General features: G+C 38.1%; 1 protein-coding gene across 2 annotated transcripts in view; it reads right to left on the reverse strand.

Annotated features, from left to right (window-relative positions):
* Window positions 1–909: 909 nt before the first annotated feature.
* LOC115222561 (protein orai-2-like) overlaps window positions 910–24226 on the reverse strand; it is a 49296-nt gene continuing 25979 nt past the window's right edge. The window contains exon 5 of one of the 2 annotated variants that reach the window (XM_036511548.1): window positions 910–2099. In XM_036511548.1, coding sequence (XP_036367441.1) covers window positions 1593–2099 — 507 coding nt within the window. In that variant the 3' untranslated portion in view covers window positions 910–1592. The remainder of the gene's footprint in view (window positions 2100–24226) is intronic. The other variant, XM_029792835.2, reaches the window with a different exon arrangement.

Below are 24226 nucleotides of genomic sequence, written 5' to 3' on the forward strand. Positions count from 1 at the left end.
TTTACTACTTAAAAAATGATACCCTAGATCTGGACAAGTAAGAAGTATGTGAAATGTTGGGATTCAAGTTTTCTCTCTACAGTTAGAAAGAATATTAGTAGGTATTTAATGTAAATGATTATACAAGATCAGGATTCAGTGGGAATTGCACCGAATCGTGATGGATATGAAATCTGATAATCTACTCCATGTACCATCAGCTGTCACTCCCAAGTGAATATGACTTGCAAGTGACATATGCCATGCTTTGCTCATTGTTTTAGATGTCTATATAGTTGCAAGCAGAGATAGATACCTTCTTGGTACCGCCCCCTTGAGCCTGTAGAACATCCAAGGTGTGGCTGGTAGAGGCTGAGAGAGAGAGAGAGAGCATCAGACGTACAGTTGCTAACCGGCACCTAGATGGTTCTCATTACAGCTGAGTAGGCCAGAGCAATGTGAAATGAAGTACCTTTCTCAAGGACACAATTTCCTACACGGCCCAGGAATTGAAACCATAACAGTATAATCATGATTATAACCATCCTGCTAACCATTAGGCCACACAGTGTCACTACTCTAAATATATTCTGTACTTCACCAAGACTAAGATTTGTTGGTTCTGATAACATAATTACTTGTAGTATACACTAGTTGGTTACTTACAACCATTCCTTACAAAGACAGGGGTTGTTGCTCATCCAGAAAAATTTTTAATAAAAAGTTTGGTGCTGGATGAGATTAAACCATAATTAGCTGAACTAAACCACTCCATGAAGTGTGTGTGAGCGCACACATACATACACACACACACACACAAAATATACAAGCATACACAAGCTGTATAGTTAAGAAAAAATAGTAATTCATTCAATTTAAAAACCAATCAATCATTTTTCTTTATTTTCACATGGCTCTTTCTATTATATATATACATCATGAAAAATATATACACATATCTATTTATATATATATATATTTTATGAAAATATAAATCATTTGCATCATTGCGACTTTCAACATGGAGTATTCAATCCATTAAAAAAGGAAAAAGGAAAGCAAGATATACACACACATATGTGTGCGCATATATATATATATATATATATATAAATCATAACAGTTCCAAGACAATATAAACTATTTTCTGAAGTATGTAAATTCTCTTTCTCTCTCTCTCTCTTTCTATGTCTATCTGTCTCTCTCTTTCTATGTCTATCTGTCTCTCTCTTTCTCTTACACACACACAGACACACAATTCAGAAAGCAGTTTAGAAAGTATATTTCTAGACCAAAATCATTTTTCTCATCTCATAAAAGATAATGATAAAATTATAAAAAAAAAACAATTTTTTTTAATATATAAAAATATGAACAATAAAAACAAAATAAACAAAAAATATATAAACTAATAATAGCAACAATAACAACAATAAAAGCTTTTGGAAGAAATAAATACCATCATGAGTATATCACAATGTAGTTTCATATTACAATGGCATGGTAAAGATAGATTGCATTCATGGTAGAATTTTACAATCCATAGCATCCAGAACATTTTAGTAGGTGGTATGTAATCAAAAGAGAAAAATAAAACAAAGAAGTTAACAATCTCAAGGTGATACTCGACCAGGAGTGATTGGTAAAGATATGTCTTGGTCTATCTTGATGACAAGTTCTTTCAATTCTTGTAGTTCTCTTTCAGTATGTTCATACTTGTGAGCGACCAAGCGCTTGTAGAAGTGAATTCCAAATATAATAAATAGAATCAAAACTGGAATGACAAGTGCTGTGGATGCCATAGCCGCGTTAACGCTAGGTTTATAGAACTTAACCCAAGACAATATTGCAATTTCAACAAGAAACAGCAAAGTTCCCAGACCAGTGGAGAATCCCCAAGCCATTTCTATATACCATCGCATCTTTTCATGTGGGGATTCTTTCACAGCAGAGAAAGAATTCATGTTACTCACAGCCTCGATATTAGGAAGTATGCATGTACTGATCATCAGAGCTATTAAGTGGACAGCAACAAGTAATGTTGTGCAGACACTAAACGCAACTAGAAGACAGTCTGGCAATGGTGATTTTTCTTCAAATTGTATTTCAACCATAGCAACCTACGGTAAAAAAAAAAGAAAATATTAAAAAAATAAAGATGTATTAATACACAAGAAACACATCTTACAACTTAATTAAAATGAACATTTTGCACTTTAAAGACAAACAAATTGGATTTTCTTTTCTGAAAGATTTAGCATTTAAAGCAGTGGTTCTCAACCGTTTTTTGCCTAGGGACCCCATTGATTCCCATTTTACTCGACTGGACCCTAACAAACATTCGATGTTTAAAAAAAGTCCCATTGTATTTTGATAATTAAATATTATTGGGAATTGTATAACAAAAATTATTAAAATATTTTGTTTATTGTACAAGTATAACCAATTTATTGCACATAGATTTTAACAGCAAAATCTTACACGAATACCCAAGGTCCGTGTGGACCCTGGTTGAGAACCAGTGATTTAAAGACTACGAAAGACTACCTATTTTGCAAACTGGCTGGGACTAGTTTTGATGACATTAGTATTTGACAGCTGTAAAATTCATACTAGCTTCATTCCTTGTAAGCTTATGCATGTCCTCAGCAGTCACAGCTCATGTTTCACTGCCATGTAGCATGGCTGTTTGCACATATGTCATACAATCTACCTTTTACTCTGAGCTAGAGGCCCTTTGTCACCAGCAGAGGTAGGAGCTCTCTGAACTTTGCCCAGGCTATACTTATTCTAGCTACACTCTCAGAGCATCTACCCCCACTACTGACTTGGTCACCTATATAACAGAAGCTATTAACTACTTATAGTTTTTCCCCTTGGCATGTGACAGAAGCTCTTTTTCGGCTCATTTTCAGTGTTTATTGCTCCTGAGCATTTGCCACACACAAAAACTATCTTCCCAGTTAGCCTTCCTTTGATATTGCTGCACCTCTTATGTGTCCATTGCTTACACCGGGTATATCTTATGGAGTTTCTACCTATGCCTTTTCTACAGATCAAGCAGGGCCATCTACCTGAAGGAATTGTGATTTGTCTGCTTTCCTACTTATTAAGACTTTGGTTTTTGCTAGATTAACTCTAAGGCCCTTTGATTCTAGACCTTGCTTCCACACCTGAAATTTCTTCTCTAGTTCTGATAGTGACCCAGCTATCAGAGCAAAGTCATCAGCATAGAGAAGCTCCCAGGGGCAACCTGTCTTAAATTCTTCTGTTATTGCCTGGAGGACTCAGAATAAAAGGGGGCTGAGGACTGATCATTGGTGGACCCCTACTCCTACCCGAAATTCTTCACTATACTAGTCGCCAACCCTCATCTTACTGACAGATCCCTGTACATGGCTTCTATAGCTCTCACTAACCATTCATCTATCTCTAATTTCTTCACTGACCACCAGATAAGGATTGAAAGCCAGGTGCAGAGGCTTATCTTTGGCTAGGTATTTCTCCTGCAGCTGTCTCACCAGAAATAGAGCATCAGTGGTACTTTTCCTGGCACAAACTCAAACTGCATCTCGTCTAGACTGACTCTCTCCCAATTAGTTAGGCTATGACCCTCTCCGTGACCTTCATTACCTGATCCAACAACTTGATACCTCTGTAATTATTTGTATCTAATGCATCACCTTTACCTTTGTAGCAGTTGACTATGGTGCTGCTACACCAGTCACTGGATATGACTCCATGTATCACCTGATTGACTATATGGGTGACTAAACTATAGCTGACACCACCAGATATTTTAAGCATCTTTGCGGTGATTCCTGATGGGCCAGGGCTTTCCCTGTCTTCATACTCTTAATTGCTTTATCTACCAAGGTACTGTCAATTCGGATTGTTGGTCCCTCTGTTGGGTCAACATTCGGCATCATCATCCATGTGGATACATTTCATTTATATATATATATATAAGGTCCTAGTAGGGTATAGAAATAGAGTATTTCCAGTGAAGCACTTAATCTCAGTACTGCGCTATTAACATGGTAGGATTCCAGACTAATACTAGAATACTTCAGGTGTAGAAAATTCTGCTTTCACAACTGTAAAACCATTATGTAGGTTAAACAAGAAGTAAAATATAATCCAAACATTATTTGGATTTTATATATATATATATTTATATATATATATTGAAAAATAGGATAAAATCTTTATAAGAATTTATCAAGTAGTTAGCGTGAAAAACCTCATACGGAAAAAATCCATCAATTATTCCTCTTAAATATATTTACATTAAGGGCATTACTATACATAAAAGCCTCATGCTAGAAGGGACTCAATCAAAACTACCATAATAAACAAACACAATGTACCAAACACGAGAGAATGCAACTCTTGAAGCGAGCATTTTAAAACCAGATTCAGCTGCATATCATATGATTTCATAATTAGTGCACTGAATGCACTTTTTGAATCGTCAGTGCAAGCATAATCAAGACACATAAAAATGAACAAAAAAATCAACATACTAGATGAACACCAAATGTATCCAGCATAGTACATAGAATTGTTCACACTTATATATCTGTGTAAAAGGCGGGCTTTTCGAATTGTATCTTGGTACACATGTTTATTCAGAATAAAATTCAGCACTGAATACATTCTGGTTAAATTTACAATTGAAAACTAGGATAAAATCTTCATAAGAACTTATCGAGTAGTTAGCATGAAAAACCTCATAAGGAAAAAATCCATCAATTATTCCTCTCAAATATATTTATTTATATTAAGGGCATTACTATACATAAATGCCTCACGCTAGGATGGACTCTTAAAGTCAAAACTACCATAATAGATAAACACATTGTACTGAACACGAGGGAATGCAATTCTTATAAAGAAGGGAAGCAAGCTTCTTACCACACAGCTGCACTAGTGCCTATATTCTTTTATTTGTTTCAGTCACTTGACTGCAGCCATGCTGGAGCATCGCCTTTAGTCTAATAATTCAATAACTGTACTTGTAAGCCTAGTACTTATTCTATCAGTCTCTTTTGCTGAACCGCTAAGTTATGGGGGGGGCGTAAACACAGCAACATTGGTTGTCAAGCGATGGTGGGGGGACAAACACAGATACACAAACACACACACATATATATACGAAAGACTTCTTTCAGTTTCCATCTACCAAATCCACTCACAAGGCTTTCGTCAGCCCAAGGCTATAGTAGAAGACACTTGCCCAAGGTACCATGCCATGGGACTGAACCTGGAACCATGTGGTTCGTAAGCAAGCTACTTACCACACAGCCACTCCTGTTATATTTGGGGATGGTCATTTTTTTTGTCAATTAACCACATGCACAATTTACTTGGTCTTCACTTTAGCTTTATTATTATTCTTATTTTAGTATCATATAAAAAAAAATAATAATCATAGCAATTTAGAACAATATAAACCATAGACATCATTTGGGAACAAGTATGAATTGGTAGTATGTCCCATACTTTTGCTAATTGTTTGTTTATATTAATTGTGTTTGTTTATACTAATCGTCAGGAGTATAGACAAACACATTCTTGGCCCTCCCATCTATTGACACAGTGAAATATCATGGGTGTGGCAGCTGGAGGAAGAGATGGTTCCATCAACACTTGGGTGGAACTTATTTGCAGCTGGGTAGCAATGTGAAATGAAGCAACTGGTTCCAGGATACAACACATGAATTAATCCCTGATCCTATCATCCTGAGCTAAATACTATCAACACTAGGCCACACATACAACCAACATATTTAATACCTTCCATATCATAACTAAAGTGTTAAACCTTAGACAAGAAAACAAAAGTGGCTGTGTGGTAAGTAGCTTGCTTACCAACCACATAATTCCAGGTTCAGTCCCACTGCGTGGCACCTTGGGCAAGCGTCTCCTACTATAGTCTTGGGTCGACCAAAGCCTTGTGAGTGGATTTGGTAGACAGAAACTGAAAGAAGCCCATCGTATATATGTATATTTATATGTGTGTCTATATGCTTGACAACCAATGCTGGTGTGTTTACATCCCCTGTAACTTAGCGGTTCAGCAAAAGGGACAGATAGAATAAGTATTGGGGTTGATTTGTTGATTTGCTTGACTAAAGGCGGTGCTCCAGCATAGCCGCAGTCAAATGACTGAAATAAGTAAAAGAATGCTATGTATATCATCATATCTAACACTATTAGTATTATAATAACTAAAATATTAAGCATTAGGCAAGATAGACAACTCTAGTATATATATAGATCAAGATACAGCTTCTACAGTATTATGAGACAGAAGACAACAGAAGAGATAAGAGGTAAACTTCTATGAGGAGAGAATATCTAATGAAGAATATGGCGCTGTGGTACCTATGTGTATTGTGTTAATGTAGAATATAGTGCAGAAAGAAAGAGAGATAAACCACTACAAGGATAAGACACTAGTCTGTCACAAATAACATTACCAAATGATTTTATTGTATCTAGGAAGCCTATAGTAATGAAGAGTAAAGTGTTGTGTACAAAAACACTAAAGGAAGTATGGGACACCAGTCTATCACAAGTAACATTATCAGATGATCTGGTTGTACCTAGGTGGACTGTAGTAATCTATATCTATAAAAGGTAGGATGTGTGTGTGTATGTGAATGTACTTTATGCACATCCACAAATTAGCATGCATGTCACTGCAATTTTAGGAGGACATTGGTCACAACCATGGCTGTGCTTTTGTCAACTTATTTTTCCCGAGGCACCACCGGATAGTAGTAAAAATAACTTTTCAACCATAACTTTTACCAATTTTCATGTCGGTGACTTCCGTAAGTTTACTAACATGAGTCAAGTCCACTGTCTTATAGATTAATTCACCCTACTACAAAGCCTCTGAAAAAATTAGATTTGGACTACCTAAGCAATCTCAGTGTAGGAAAAGAGAGAGAGCTGAAGAGACTATCAGCAGAACCATTAGTAAAATATTATAACTTTTTGGGCCGAAACCTGGCAATAAGAACTTGCGGATATTCCACTACAAAACATTCAATATTATCGAAGCAGTATTTTCATAAATCAGGGTGTAATTTTTTAAGACACTTTCTGAACCCAGTCAACAATGGGTATTTCTGCTAGTGTAGAATATAGTGTTGGGTACAGAAACACAAAGTGAAGGATGAGAAGTAAACTTGCACCAGGATAAGATATCAGACTATCACAGGTAATACCAGGTTTATCTATCATCCTGGGGCTGTAAGTATTGAGAGCCATATCATGCTGCATCACTCCTCCCCCAATATCTTAGGATCTATGCCATGACCTGCATTAAGGCATGGTCATCATATTCAAGTTCTCAATCAAGAGGAGGACCTGAAGAGAAAGAAATATGCATGTTCCAGAAAGACATTAATCAGTCTTATAGGGTCCTCACCTCCCAAGAGTGACTGCCCAAGAATTGTGGCCTCCATAGCTCTCTGGATTTGAACCTCTTGGACTGCCATGTCAGGAGAGCTGGCCAGCAACCTCACAGTTGCTATCCAGTTGCTTTTGTTGCCACACCAAACCTGTCATTAGCACTGACAGCAGTTTGTTGATTGGTTGTTTTTTTTTTATATGTATATTACTAGTCAAATATGTGCCATCTTTTTCTTTTAGAGTATGATTCTTTTAAAAAAATTTTTACTTAGTGTTTTTGTTTTTCTTTGTGCTTAGTTTTGCTTTTGGTTGCTGCATGCACCTAGTACATTTCAGTGCTAACATACCGGATACATACATTTAAAATAAAAACCAGTGCAACAATAATAAACAAGTTTAGTCTGCATTATTGCATACAGCTGTGAAATAATTCAACCATAAAACCACAGCAAAAGTTACTGTGCAAAACAACAGAATTTCAAAATACCACCGACTATGCAAATAAACAATTTAGATATTTGAGGAGGGAAGTAGGTGGTTGTACTGCAACATAGGAGGAAAGAGTCTGGTGTCACATGTGGGTAATCCATCATAATCAACAAGCAGTCTCACATTCCTGATTATGCAATTCATTTCAAGTTAACATCAGGTTAACTAGTAATATGGTTGTTGCCGTTTAGCTCCATGTGAATGCTGGTCAAGCAGACTAATGATCAAAGGGAATTTCAACTGTGACCAGCTGATCTTTTAAGGGGTTTCTATGACTACAATATCTCATGTATCCTCACCCCACCACCTTCTTTTTTTGTAAGCTAGCAGGATATGATTTGAGAGAGACTTAGCTGCTATTTCTAGTGAACTGTATAACCACATAAGCTCATATATAACAAAGAAGGGTAGAGCTGGTGTGGAAGTAAAGATGTTAGAATGTAAAGAAGAATAGATACAAACATAGTATCTGCAAATTATGGAAATTATTTAAACAATGTAAGTAGACTATGTGATGATATAAATGTAGCAAAGATATTTATTCTGTCATAACTAACTAATGTCTAGATTTTGCAGAAAGCTGTGATGTTAGTAAGAAGTTTATGGAGAGATGTTTATGGCATAGAGAAACAACATGGAGTGTGCTTTACAAAGAAAACTTTTAAGAGAAGTGTGTGTATATATGTGTGCATATATACATAAATATATTACAAATATACATAAATACATGTATGGCTGTGTTATTAAGAAGCCTGCTTCCCAACTATTTGGTTCCATGTGCAGACCCACCGTGTGACACCTTGAGCAAGTGTCTTCACCTATAGCTGCAGGCTGGTCAAAGCCTTGTGAGTTTGAATTGATAAACAGAAAGAAGCACATCATGTGTGTGTATGTATACATGAGACTGTGTCTCCTAGTCTTGATATCACATAATTGCTGGAAATGATTGTTACTGTTGTACATTGTCCTTAATTTCTAGATTTCCATGGAAACATGCCTGGTCATAGGAAATATTACCTTTCTTCAAAACAGGAGAGGGTTGGTGACAGGAAGGGCATCCAGCAGTTAAAGAACTGTCTCAGAAAATTTTGCCTCATGCAAACTTGGAAAAGTGGACGTTAATATGACAACGATGATGGTGATGATGATGATGATATGTAACAATCAAAAGCCTATGGAAAATTGCTCTTGGCAGAGAAAGACAATACAAAATGTACTTTTGAAAGGAAACTTTTAAAAGGCAGTTGGCAAGAACTGGATACTGAATGATAAAATCTGGGGACCAAGGAAACTATTTTGGTCTGCAGTATTGAAAACAATTAATCCAAAAAGTGAATACATTGAAGAATTCAAGAAGTTGAATTGTGGCAATGTAAATTGATCTATGAAGTCTTTCCTTGCTAGCATTGAACTGGAATGGTAATATATGACTTGTAGGTGATGCATGAATATCAGAGGATTTGGGAAAGCTATTTGAGGTTTAGAGTAAACAACCAATGCCTTTCTCATCTATGGTTAAAACTGACAGACTGCAAAGTTATTGCACCTTCTACCTATTGCTGGGTGATATATCAGATAACATACCTATACCACCCAATCTTATAATGTTTTGACTGCGAAGACCCGACAAATGAAGTGAGTTCATGGCTTGCAGGATGGCCTGCTGTGCTAACCTTGGATTGTAGAGTGACCCGCTGTGCTTGAGGAGACCTATTGAGTCAAGTACACCAACGTCAAAATAAGAGTCAGATGGAAATTGTAGTTGTGATACCCATGCCGGTGGCAAGTAAAAAGCACCATCCGAACATGGCTGATGCCAGCGCCACCTGACTGACGTCCGTGTCAGTAACACATAAAAAGCACCAATTGATCGTGGCTCTTTGCCAGCCTCCTCTGGCCCCTGTGCCAGTGGCACGTAAAAAGCACCCACTACACTCACAGAGTGGTTGGTGTTAAGAAGGGTATCCAGCTGTAGAAACACTGCCAGATCAGACTGGAGCCTGGTGCAGCCTCCTGGCTTCCCAGACCCCTGTTGAACCGTCCAACCCATGCTAGAATGAAAAACAGATGTTAAACGATGATGATGATGTGTGACAATGAGCTAATGCCACTAAATGTACTTCTAATCACCTTAGACCTTAGATTACCTATCAAATTCAGACTACTCCTGTTTCATTAAAATGATTTAAATTAAAAACTTCCATTAAAATTTTCATGTTAATTTGTTCCAAACACCAGCTTGATAATGACAAAGTTACTTTACCAAATTCTTCATTATTTTCAAAATTAAATGAAACAAAAGTAGTGTATTTCAACAAAATTACCTGCTTCTATAGGTGCGGGCATGGATGTGTGGTTAAGAAGCATAATTTGTTTCAGATTCAATTCTACTGTACAGTATCTTGAGCAAATACCTTCTATTATAACCCCAGGACTATCAATGCCTTGCGAGTGAATTTGGTAGGCAGAAACTATGTGGAAGCCCATCATATACATGTGTGTGTGTATATTTGTGTTTGAATGGCAGCGAGCTGGCAGAACCGTTAGCACGCCGGGTGAAATGCGTAGCCGTATTTCGTCCGCCGCTACGTTTTGAGTTCAAATTCCGCCAAGGTCGACTTTACCTTTCATCCTTTCGGGGTCGATAAATTAAGTACCAGTTTCGCACTGGGGCTGATGTAAATGACTTAATCCCTTTGTCTATCCTTGTTTATCCCCTCTATGTTTAGCCCCTTGTGGGTAGTAAAGAAATATATATTTGTGCTTGAACCCCTATCCCCATACCACTTGACAACTGTGTTGGTTTGTTTATGTCCCCATAACTTAGCAGTTTGGCAAAGAGACTGATAGAATAAATATCAGACTTTAAAGAAATAACCAAAACACATGAGTACTGAGGGTGATATGTTCAACCAAAATTCTTCAAGTTGGTGCCCCAGCATGGCTGCAGTCTAATGAGTGAAACAGGTAAAAGAACTATATGACAATGAACAAATATACAATCATACATGCACACAATCTGCACAACAGAACAATATTTTTAACAACAACTAGATTTTTGGGAATCTTTCTGAGGAACATTTTTCTAGATTTTAAATGCTAACTGCTCAACCGCTACTTCTACTGTATAATACATTCCTGTCCGACCCATGCCAGCAAGGAAAAGCAGAAACAAAAATAATGATGTTGAATGCAGTAACGGCATGTGGCTTAGTAGTTAGGGTATTCAGATTCTGATCGTATTGTCGTGAGTTCGATTCCCAATGGCAGGTTGTGTTTTTGAGCAAGACACTTTATTTCATGTTACTCCAGTCCAGTACTCTGCAACCAGTATGCCATGGCACACTGGTGTTCCACAAGACGATGCTAGGTGTGCCACAATGTAACCCGAATATAATTTTTTTCTCTCTAAACTTTTAATTATATTTTTAGTTCAGGTGTGCTACCGATTTTTGAAACGAATATTAGTGTGCTGCAAGTGAAAAAAAGGTTGCGGAGTACTGATCTAGTCCTCTCAGCTGATGAAAATGAATAGTACCTGTATTTCAAAGGGCCAGCCTTGTTGCATTCTGTGCCATGCCAAATCTCCCTCAGGACTATCTTAACCCCTTGACAACGGTTGACGCAAATATGTGATCACACTCTTGCTTGCCTACCTGCAGTTAACGTAAATATTTGATGTAGAGCTGCCCAATATCTATCACAGACTTTTTAGCGGTTGACGTATGTTTACGCTCGCTATTGTGTACTTTATCACTTGAGGTGCACTCGCTCGCTGTCCTGTGCATTATCTTAGCTATTTTAGGTTATGTTCAAGTAGACCAATGACATGTGGATACTTTACATGCATAATACCGTGTTTTGAGTTGTGCCATACGCAAGCTATTTTTTTAACTTGAGCAGAATAACTCGTGTATATCATATTATGATAGATAGCCTCACATAGTTCATTTTCATAAACGGCTAGACGTAAATGTACAATGCTATGTTATTGTAATGGTGAACGTAAATAGATACGGGCTCATTGGCACTTGTATGGCTTCATTAGATAGAAAAACCGGAGCAGTGTCTTGCATGCTTCAGGTAATACTAGCATCAAGGGATTAAAGGTATGCCTGTTTGTGGAGTACTTTGGCTATTTGCACGTTAATTTCATAAGCAGGCTGTTATGTTGATTGGCTCAACTGGAACCATCGTTGTCATAACTGACGGAGTGCCAGATGCATTCCTGTATGCTAGCTTTTGGTAAAAAGGTACACTCTGTCCTTGTGTGTTCTAAGAGGTGACTGAAAAGGTTGAAGCCAGGAAGAGCACCCAACACAGTAAAATAATACTGCCTCAAATAAGTCCTGTCCAGCCCATGACAGCAAGGAAAAGCAGACACAAAAATGGTGATGTTGAATGCAGTTAAATTCCCCATGTTCACTTAAGCATTTCACTACTATAGCTATTACTGAAATAGTTACTATTTTTCCTCCTCTTCCACACATACACACACACCCTACTACTACTGCTACTACCAGTATGAACATTGGTATCACAGCTGATACCATCAGCATAGCAACCAAGAGTAAACAACCATTTTTACTTTAAGAGATATTTACTGCAACTGTTTTAGTCTGTGAAAAGATGTGTTGCCCAGAATGTAAGGAATTAAAAAATTATACATTCTTTTTGCATTGTAAGATGCTTTCCATTAATTCAATCTTTCTTGAATCTCAATGCTTCAAGCAAACTACTACACTCTTCTATTTCAGTAGTAACTTAACAAACATTTCATCACTATCAACATGGGTACTGGCATAAGAAGAAGTTTACTTCCCAACCACATGGTTCCAGGTTCAGTCCCCACCACTGCCTTACAACTGGTGTTGGTGAGTTTATGTTCCTGTAACTTAGCGGTTCATCAGAAGAATGGATAGAATAAGTACCAGGCTTAAAAAAAAAGTCCTAGGGTTCATTTATTTGACTAAAAATTCTTCACGGCAGAGCCCAAGCATGGTTACAGTCAAATGAGTAAAAGATAAAAGGTGGGCACAGGCATGGTTCTGTAGTTAACAGATTGCTTTGAAACCATATGGTTCCAGGTTCAGTCCCACTGCCTGACATTTTGGACAAGAACCTTGTATGCCATGTGAATAAACTTAGCAGATGGAAACTGTGTGGAAGCTCATCATGCATGCATGTCTGCGTGTGTTTGTTTTTGCATGTGTGTTTCCTCCCACATACACAGCTTGACAACTACTGTTGGTTTGTTTACATCCCTCAAACTTAATGGTTTAACAAAATAGACTAACAATAAATACCAAGTGTAAAATGAAAAATAAATACAGGGGGTCAACTTGTTCAGCTAAACCCTTCAAGGTGGTGCTCCAGCCTGGCCAAGGTCCAGTGAATGAAACAAGTACAAGGTGAATGGAATAACTAGATAAGGAAGGAAATTGGCTAGTGCTAAATTGGAAACACTGCGGATAATGTACAATGTTAGAATAATTTTTTTTGTTCTTAATATTAATCATCTTATGAAAAACTGTTGTAGAAAAATTTTGCAAGACAAGTCTTGCACTGAAATTCAGGTTATTCCACATTAATCCTTTAGCATTTAAACAAGCCATTATATCTGGCCCAAATGTTCTACGTGTTTTATGTTCAAACTGGCCAGATCCAGCCTCTCCCACTTACCCTACAATGTAATTCTGAAAATAAATGATCACATCTTCAAAATCTTGAAGCTACAAGATAATACGTGATTAATTTTTTTAGATGTGGATAAAGATAAGCATTACATTTTATAAATTAATCTGAATACTAAAAGGTTAAACTGGTCACATCAGGCCAAAATATTCTACCTGCTTTATGTTAAAATCAGCCAGATCTAGTCTCTCACACCTACTCTACAATGTCTATCTAAAACTAAGCAATCACCTTATCAAATCTCAAAGCTACAAAATAATGCATGATTAATTCAGGACAAATGAATGAGTAAGACTAATCTGAATGCTAAAGGGTTAACAGTAGAGAAAATAATATTAACCTAGTCATTTTTCTTAGTCAAAATTCAAGAGTTTAAATCCTATGGCTTTGTTTAGTACTGTTCACTATTCAAAGAACTAAGTATATCTGCCTAGCAGGATGACAGGCGCAAAAACAAAAAGAATAACAGGACACTGACACTCAGTTCTGCCACATACAAAGAAGGCTTCTTTTATTACTTATTTTTTTTTAGTTGTTTCAGTCACTGGATGGAAGGTATGCTGGGGCACAGCCTTAAAAGGTTTTACATCTGGTACTTATTCTATCAGTTTCCTTTGCCAAACCACTAAGTTTCAGGAACGTAAACAAACCATCACCTGTAGTTATATGGTGGACAGGGAAGAACAAACAGATACACACATGCACAAACACACACACATGCAAACACACACATACACACACACACACAACAGGCATCCACACTGTTTCTGATTATGAAGTCCACTCACAAGAAGCCATTGGCTTCTACTAAAGTAGAAGACAATAGTCCCAGGTGCTACACTGTGGGACTGAACTTCAAATCACACGGTTACAAAGTGAACAGTTGCTTTTTGGGGTTTTTTTCTCTGGAGGAAGTAGTGGTTTGATCTGGAGGAAAAGGCAGTGCCCATTCTATTTGCAGGCCTTCTGAGACTGGTGAAACTGATGCTGTTTATGTTCCACTTGAACTGTTACAAATCAAAATATGAGCAGAGAGATAATTTCTGAGGATAACATTCTGAGGGAGCCAAGACTGAGATTTGTAGTTAGCATGGAGTCAGGATACAATACTGATGATGAGAGGAGGAGAAAGAAATGAGTTAGAAATGCCTGAGTGGGGGTGGCTATGAGATTAACCAGCACTGAAAAGCAGACACAACTATGGTTGTAATATGAAAAGTAGAGAGCAGAGAGAAGGTTGCAGGCTGGCAGATTCGTTAACACACCAGACGAGTGTTTTGTGGAATTTCGTCTGTCTTTACATTCTGAGTTCAAATACTGCAGAGGTTGATTTTGCATTTCATCCTTTCAGGATCAATAAAATAACTATCAGTTGAGCACTGGGGTTGATGTAATCAACTTAACCCTCTCCGCTGAAATTGCTGACATTGGGCCAAAATTTGAAAGTAATATGAAAAGTAGAGAGAATGAGCAGAACATATCTGAAAGAGCAGCTGAAGATAGTTGAGAATAAATTTGTGTCAACCAATTGAGTAGCCTTTATTTGGGAGTAAAGAAGAATGTCCAAGTTTGTAGTAGTGGTACCATTCCAAGATAGGAGAGCAGCACACTATTAAGGTCTCACCTGAGTTACATAGAGGTTCGATATTGCCAGGGTCAGTGAGCTGGCAGAATTGTTAGCATGCTGGGCGAAATGCTTAATGGTATTTCATCTGCCTATTATGTTCTGAGCTCAAATTCCGCCGAGGTCGACTTTACCTTTCATCCTTTTGGGGTTGATAAATTAAGTACCAGTTACGCACTGGGGTCGATGTAATCGACTTAATCCGTTTGTCTGTCCTTGTTTGTCCACTCTGTGTTTAGCCCCTTCTGGGTAGTAAAGAAATAGGTATTTCATCTGCCGTTACGTTCTGAGTTCAAATTCCGCTGAGGTCGACTTTGCCTTTCATCCTTTCAGGGCCAATTAAATAAGTACCAGTTATGCACTGGAGGTTGATGTAATCAACTTAATCCCTCTGTCTGTCCTTGTTTAGCCCCCTGTGGGCAATAAAGAAAAAAATATTGCCAGGGTCTGGCGTATTTTCTGACTCTGAAGAGGAAGGTTAGCATATCTTTATAATGTTGAGCATGTGTATCCACTCAGAGATATGCTGAGTGATAGTGATACTTAGTCAAGTGGGTTCTAATTGCATGCTGTTCAGATTTAGCTATGGGAGGAGGCAGCAATATTTTCTTGATATGTGCAGCTGGAGAGAAGAGTATTATGGCAACACTGGAGAACTGTTTTAGAAGTTTCTATACAGAAAGAGTGAAGTTTATTGGGAAAAGATGAGTTGATGCAGCCTCTTACACATAGATATAGAAGAGTGTGGAAGAGTGAGGAAGATGGGCTTTTATACATAGGGGCCGGTGAATGATGGTGTATCAGTGTTGAGGATGGTGATAGGGAATACATTTTGTTGCTTACCACATCACAGATGTCTAGGGAAATGAGAGATGGGAGTGGGTATGAGTGATAAGATGACTGAAGTGAGTGATGGATGGAGGAGGAAAAGAAGGCAACAGATAGAATGATAAGAATGGTCTGATAGAATCTCCTCAGACACAGGTGAAGGACAGGCAGATGAGATGAGATGGTCAGGGATGTGAAGGCTGGCAGTGAAAAAAAGGGCACATATCTATAACCCCAACCTTATCACTGCCCTCAATGCTTCCTTTATCATAGGTGGTCTGGTCTTTTGCAGTGTATCAGCAATCAATATAATTCTTTGTTACCTCAAAGAAATGCAGTACTTTCAGATTAGTCTTTATTCCAAGTCTTCTTTGGCTCCCCTCTTCCACAAGTTCTACTAACTTTAAACAATTGCCACTTCCTTAAGCAGAAAATCATCATCCATACACCTCACATACTCATACGTACACATCCTTCTCTTATGTACATCTGATTCATCTTATACCACCATGATATCTCTCAGCTCAATTTATACTCTGGCATCCATACACACTGACATTATATGGCCATTGGACATATTTGCTTTATTTCTTTTTAAACTTTGCCAGTCTTCTGCATTCAAGATCTACATTTCACTACCATGCAGCATTACAGTTCAAATATATGTATCATACAATCTCTTCACACTGAAGGTGAAGACTTTTGCTGTCAGCAGAGTCTATAGTTCACTGAACTTTTTCAAATCTACTCTTATCCAAGCTACTATAATTCTGTTCCTGATCATTTGTGCTAAGATTCTCTACATAACCTTCAGAAGCTTGCTCAAACAACTCGATATCTCTGTAATTTCCCCTCTCTCAAGCATATCTTTTGCTCTTGCAGTAGTTTATAATGTTATTGCTACCCAAGTCATTAAGATTTCATCATCATCATCATTGTTTAACGTCTGCTTTCCATGCTGGCATGGGTTGGACGATTTGACCGAGAACTGGCAAACCAGATGGCTACACCAGGCTCCAATCTGATCTGGCAGAGTTTCTACAGCTGGATGCCCTTCCTAATGCCAATAACTCCGAGAGTGTAGTGGGTGCTTTTACGTGCCACTAGCACGAGGGCCAGTCAAGCAGTACTGGCAATGGCCTTGCTCAAATGGTGTTTTTTACATGCCACCTGCACAGGAGCCAGTCCAGTGGCACTGCCAATGACCTCGCTCGCATATTTTTTCACGGCACAAGTACCAGTAAGGTGACGCTGGTAACGTCACACTTGAATAGTGCTATGCCACCGGCACAGAAGCCAGTTTGTTACTCTGGCAACAATCACACTTTGATGGTGCTCTTAGCACTCCACTAGCACGGATGCCAGTCATTGAATTTGATTTCAATTTCACTTGCATCAACAGGTCTTCGCAAGCAGAGTTTAGTGTCCCCAGAAGGAAAGGTATACATAAGTGGGCTAGTTACACCCCTGGCATAGGCCACGGTTATGGTCTCACTTGGCTTGCCGGGTCTTCTCAAGCACAGCATATTTCCAAAAGTCTCGGTCACTAGTCATTGCCTCGGTGAGGTCTAATGTTCGAAGGTCGTACTTCACCATCTCATCCCAGGTCTTCCTGGGTCTACCTCTTCCACAGGTTCCCTCAACCACTAGGATGTGGCACTTTTTTACACAGCTATCCTCATCCTTTCCAGCCACGTGACCATACCAGCACAGTCATCTCTCTTGCACACCACATCTGATGCTTCTTAGGTCCAACTTTTCTCTCAAGGTATTTACACTGCTGAGTATGCACACTGGCATTACACATCCAGCGGAGCATACTAGCTTCATTCCTTGCAAGCTTACGCATTCTTTTCTACTCTAGGCACAAGGCCCGAGATTTTGGGGGAGGGAGCATTTGATTAGATCGACCCGAGTATGCAAGTGGTACTTAATTTATCAACTCCGAAAGGATGAAAGGCAGTCAACCTCAGTGGAATTTCAGCTCAGAATGTAAAGACAGACGAAATACCTATTTCTTTACAACCCACAAGGGGCACAGAGAGGACAAATAAGGACAGACAAACAGATTAAGTTGATTATATCGACCCCAGTGCGTAACTGGTACTTATTTAATCGACCCTGAAAAGATGAAAGGCAAAGTCGACCTTGGCGGAATTTGAACTCAGAACATAGCAGCAGACGAAATACCGCTAAGCATTTCCCCCAGCGTGCTAATGTTTCTGCCAGCTCACCACCTATTTTACTTGATTAACTATTCAGATGGTTAACAGGTAACCTACTTTGCCAGATACATTGAGCATCCCAGTGAATGTACCCAATGGACCAGCAGCTTTCCCTGCCTTCATTGCTCTATTAATCTATCTATTATACTGGTTTCATCTTGAATTGCCAATGCCTCTAAAGGCTCAGCACAAGGAACACCCTCTTTTTCATACATTCTTCACATTCAACATCGTATATTTTGCACTTCCATGCTTGTAATGCATAGTTTTTGTCATCAGACAAGTGTACCTGTCTCCATCATTAAAAATTCACTTCTCTCTCTACCTTTTCTACCTCTACTACAACAAAGACTATACCTTGCAATTATTATATCATACATATCATGTCATAAAGCATGCTTTAGTAAAGCATTTGCAGTTTCTGTCCAGTTTTTTTTTTTTTCATATATTCCAAAATAAATAATATTAAGGAATAAGTGTCAAATAAAGGCATGGCTATGTGGTAACAAGCTTGCTTCCCAACCACATGGTTCCAGGTTCAGTCCCACTAATAGGCACCTTGGGCAAATGTCTTCTACTATAGGACCCACCAAACACTTGCAAGTGAATTTGGTAGATGAAAACTGAAAGAAATCTGTTGTATTCGAATATGGTCATTGCAGTGCTACCTGACTGGCCCTTGTGCCAGTGGGATGTAAAAATCACCTACTACACTCTCAGAGTGGTGAAGATGTAGTGGGTGCTTTTTACATGCCACTAGCAACAACCACATTCGAATGGTACTTTTTACGTTGTATGTATGTATGTGTATATATATATATATATATATATATATATAATTATCATCATCATCATTATCGTCATTTAACGTCTGCTTTCCATGCTGGCATGGTTTGGACAGTTTGATTGAGGGCTGGCAAGCCAGAAGGCTGCAACAGGCTCCTATCTGATCTGGCAAGGTTTCTACAGCTGGATGCCCTTCTTAATGCCAACCACTCCGAGAATGTAGTGGGTGCTTTTTACATGCCACTGGCAACAGCCAGGTTGAAATGGTGCTTTTTATGTGCCACCAGCATGGGACCAGTCAGACAGCACTGACATCAACCACACTTGAATGGTGCTTTTTACGTGCCACTGGTATGGGTGCTAGTCAGGCTGTACTGGCATCAGCTACAACAATGACTTCACTTAACTCAACAGGTCTTTGCAAGCACAGTTTATAGCCCAATGATTGAAGGGTACTCTTAAATGGGTCGGTTATGGGCTCACTTGGCTTGCCGGGTCTTCTCAAGTAAAACATATCTCCAAAGGTCTCGGTTGCTCATCATCGCCTCTGTGAAGCCCAATGTTTGAAAGTTGTGCTTTACCACCTCATCCCAAGTTTTCCTAGATCTACCTCTTCCACAGGTTCCCTCTACTGCTAGGGTGTGACACTTTTTCACACAGCTGTCCTCATCCATATGCAACACATGACCATACCAGTGCAGTCGTCTCTCTTGCACACCACATCAGATGCTTCTTATGTCCAACTTTTCTCTCGTATATATATATATATATATGTTTGTGTCTGTGTTTGTCTTCCCACCACTTGACAACTGATGTTGGTGTGTTAATATCCCCATAACTTAGTGGTTCAGCAAAAGACACCAATAGAATAAGTACTAGGCTTACAAAGAATAAGTCCTGAGGTTGATTTCTTTGACTAAAACCCCTTAAAGCAGGGCTCCAGCATGGACTCAGTCTAATGACTGAAACAAGTGAAAGATAAAAGATAAAAATAGCTCAATATCTATCATTTTTATGTCCCTCGCCCATCAAACACTCACAAACACACACACATATATATATATCTCCAGATATACACTACTCAACAAACTGATTGTATATGTGTGCATGCATCTTTCGAAGTCCTGGTTCATTTTTCTCATTAATATTATTATTATTATTATTATTAAGGTAAAGAGTTGGCAAAATTGTTAATACATCAGACAAAAGGCTCAGCAGTAGTTTGTCTATCTTTATGTTCTAAGTTCAAATTCCACTAAGGTAGACTTTACCTTTCATCCCTTTCAGGGTCAATGAAATAAGTACTAGTCATATACTGGAATCGATGTGTCTACAGTAGAAAGGATTATTATTGTTAGTAAAGCAGTGAGCTGGCAGAATTTATAGTAGCTGGACAAAATGCTTAATGGCATTTTGGCTGTCTTTATTTTCGGAATCCAAATTCCACTGAGGTCAACTTTGCCTTTCATCCTTTCAAGGTCAATAAAAGAAGTACTAGTTGAGCACTGGGGTTGATGTAATTGTCTAGCTCCCTCTCCAAAATTACAGGCCTCGTGCCTATAGTAGAAAATAATATTATAGTGATATAGGGATATAATATTATAGTTTGGTATCTGCTTGGTCGTCAAATTAAACAGCCACCTCTTGGAACCTTTCGGCATTGAATACTCAGTTTGCCAAGGATGTCCTCTCTCTCCCTACTTTTATATGTTTTAGCTTTATAACCCTTGTTGCAAAGGCTGGAGAATTTGAGGGGTATCCTGCTGGAACTAGGCCACAGGTGAGCTGTGTCTGCATACATGGACAACATAACTGTCATGGTATCAGACTCTTCAGATATAGAAACAATCAACAATCTACTGAAAGAATGTCAGGAATGTACAGGAGCACCCACAAACCAGGACAAACCAGTAGGTCTGCAATCAGGCTCTTGGAGAGGCAAGTCCATATGATTAGCAGTGATTTCTGTGACTGGACAGAGGGTGTGGTGAAAGTGCTTGGAATCTGGTTCAAACCAGATCTCCAGGTAGATATGAAATGGGAAGAAGTCATGACCAAGGTGACCAAGCTCACCCAGAAATGGGCAGAAAGGAAGCTGTCTCTGAAAGGTCAGGGTGGAAGGAGCGAATGCATATATTGCCTTGATAGTATACTACAAGGCAATATAGGTATTCATCACTACTTCCACCTAGCCATTGTACCTTGTCCCAAGAAAACTTTGACCAGAGAGGAGTGCTTGCATTTTTTAATTCTTATAGAAGGGTCAGGCTCTGCTAATCAGAAAATCCATCAGCTGTCAACACCTACACTAAGGTGATCTTATGATGCCATCTTTGATGATGAGGCATCATGCATTGAAGCTGACACATCTACATAAATGTCAAAATCACTGTGATTGTGTGAACAACAGTGACAAAAATAAGGGTGAACTGGTGAGAGCACCCTTCGTACCACTCATCTCATTAATAGAGCTGCAGTCATTGGTCAAACACAGACCAAGGTTGGACGTTTGGTATCTAGAATGTTGCTAGGCACTCGCTGCAATGTACCAGCTGGACAAAACTGTTAGCAAGAAAACAACTCAAGAATTCTATAGGAGGCTGGTCGAGGGTATAAGTAACAATGGTCTAGGATTGACTCTGGGCACCGATGAGAAAAGTCTGAGTAGTCTCTTCCAGAGGACCTTGGAGTCGAAGATCATGGACAATTTCCAAAAGTCTTTGGCATTGCCTGTTTGAGACAAGCTCTTCAGGCATGGAAGAGCCAACAGCCACATCTGCTCGAGATGTATGCAAGGAGACAAAACCGTCCTGCATGCAATCATTCATTGTCAATGCATTAGAGAGTTGTGGGCTTGTGTAGGGCAGCTGCAGTCTTGTGCAAGACGAATTCAGGTGTCTGCTGAGTCTATAGCGAAGATCAACACATCAGCTTTCTTTAGCAGAGAAGGAAGGCAGATCTTTCTCTGCTCAGTGGCTGTGGCAAAAGAGGCCATGTGGTGAACTGATCTGAAAGGTTTCAAGACATGCACTTACCTATCTTGCCAAGCCCTCATCAATTTCTTCAATGAGGGCAGAGAGGGAAGTGCTGCATTCTAATGTGGTTATCAAAAGCGAACGAGTGTGGCAAGACTAATGAGACAGAATGGATCAGAAAGTGGCAAGACTAGTGAGACTGAACAGATCAACTGAGTATGCTTTTCTAAGCACGAGGTAAAAAGTAGGAAGAGGGCACTTTCTCATGCCTTGGGGATAGCAGACTAGAATTTTTGCATGGGATCTATCCTGAATCATCCTAAATGGACTGGCCTGCTATTGGGGATTCTAATTATTTATTTCTCTAATTTCTACTACATATCCTTTGTTATATCTTTTAATGAGGTAGTGTCTCCCTTTGATCAAGGCAAACCCCACTTGTTTTTGTGTGTTGTAACTCATCCTTTGATATTGTCCTCTATGTCTTAGGGCCTTGTGGCCAGTAAAAGAAATCAATATCATTATTATTATTATTATTATTGCAACGAGCTGGCAGAATCATTAGCACACAGGGCAGAATGCTTAGTGGTATTTTGTCTGTTTTCACGTTCGGAGTTCAAACTCCATCTTAGTCGACTTTCCTTCCCATCCTTTTAGGGTCGATAAAATAAGTACCAGTTGAGCATTTGGATTGATGTAATCGACTTACCCCTCCCCTGAAATTGCTGGCCTTGTACCAAAATTATTATTACTATTATCGATAAATGGTAGTATGTGTATTTGAACCATGGTAATTGATTGTAGAAAGCAGAATACTCCTTTTAAGACTGACTGTTTTAAATCAGCTTGTAAATATAAATATATATCACCGAACTGAATAACAGAATTGATTGATGAACAAGAACTCCGAGAAAAACATATGGATAACGGGATGGTCATGCTAATTTACCAGCCTCTCCTGGGCCTTAATTAGTGAAAAGAGGTTTACACTAGGAAGTAGGTTGTGTGGGTGGATGGATTGGTCTACTAAAATAATTTATTTTGTCTATTATTGTGAGAATACATATAGTTGATGTTTAATTCAGACTTAAGCTGAGTCAATATCAAAATATCTACGCGAATTAAATTTAGAAAAGTTATTTTTCATGTCCAAACAAACTACACCGAGATAGGTGTATAGGCGCGCGCGCGCGTATTCAGTTATAATAAAAACAATTTTACATTAAATCTGATGGGTTACTATGTACTTTTATAAAGTAGAAAACGACGATAGATTAGCGAACCGAAACTTCGAAGTCGCTGTCAACAACTTTCTTGTTTAACAATAATAAATATATATATATGTGTGGGTGTGTGTAGTTAATAAATCGTTTTTATATGATTAGAATTAATATACTATTGCAGATATTATTTCTTAATAATCCAATAATAAACAGATACCAATTAAAAATATATATCTAAATTATTAGATGTTTGATATTATATTTATAAATAATACGGAAATATTTTTGTTTTCCCTATAGCAGCGATATTGATTTATTAACCACAAGGACAACAAAAAGCTTTGAATGTATTATAAACAAAACAAAATGCCGAAGTGTAAAGGTTGTGATGAAAACGTAACAATAATATTAACAAGGAAATTAAAATGAGAACGAAGACAAGAGTTACGAGACGAGAATTAATTAGTTGTTTTCCAAGCAATTTATTCAATTAATTTTTTTTTTTACTCCCTTGAGATTAATATAACTAAACACTATTGGGGGGAAAAAATTTTAATAAAATCAAGGTTTGATTTAAGGTGGGTTTAGCAGAATAACAATAATTATATTGTGTAAGATTGTATACGATTTAGCATTGTCGAAGTATTTGAAATAGTTTGCGAATGTTACACCAGCAGAACGTACTGTTTGATTGATGTTGCCAATAATTGTAATGGTTAATATAATTTTTGCTAATAACAATAAGTACAGTAGTGTTAATATAAAAATTACAGTGTTGCTTTTAGTTACGCAATATATATCAGCAGCATCTCAATATTATATATACACACATATAATACATTATTATGCTATTATAATTATTACTACGTCTACAGTAATTAAGTTTTACAGTTAGATAAAAAAAAAAACCCTCTTATTTGTAAGCTATACATTATTATGTAGCATCGCCTAATTTACTGTTGTTACTGATGTTAA

The sequence above is a fragment of the Octopus sinensis genome, linkage group LG20, assembly GCF_006345805.1.
Source record: "Octopus sinensis linkage group LG20, ASM634580v1, whole genome shotgun sequence".
Taxonomy (NCBI): domain Eukaryota; kingdom Metazoa; phylum Mollusca; class Cephalopoda; order Octopoda; family Octopodidae; genus Octopus; species Octopus sinensis.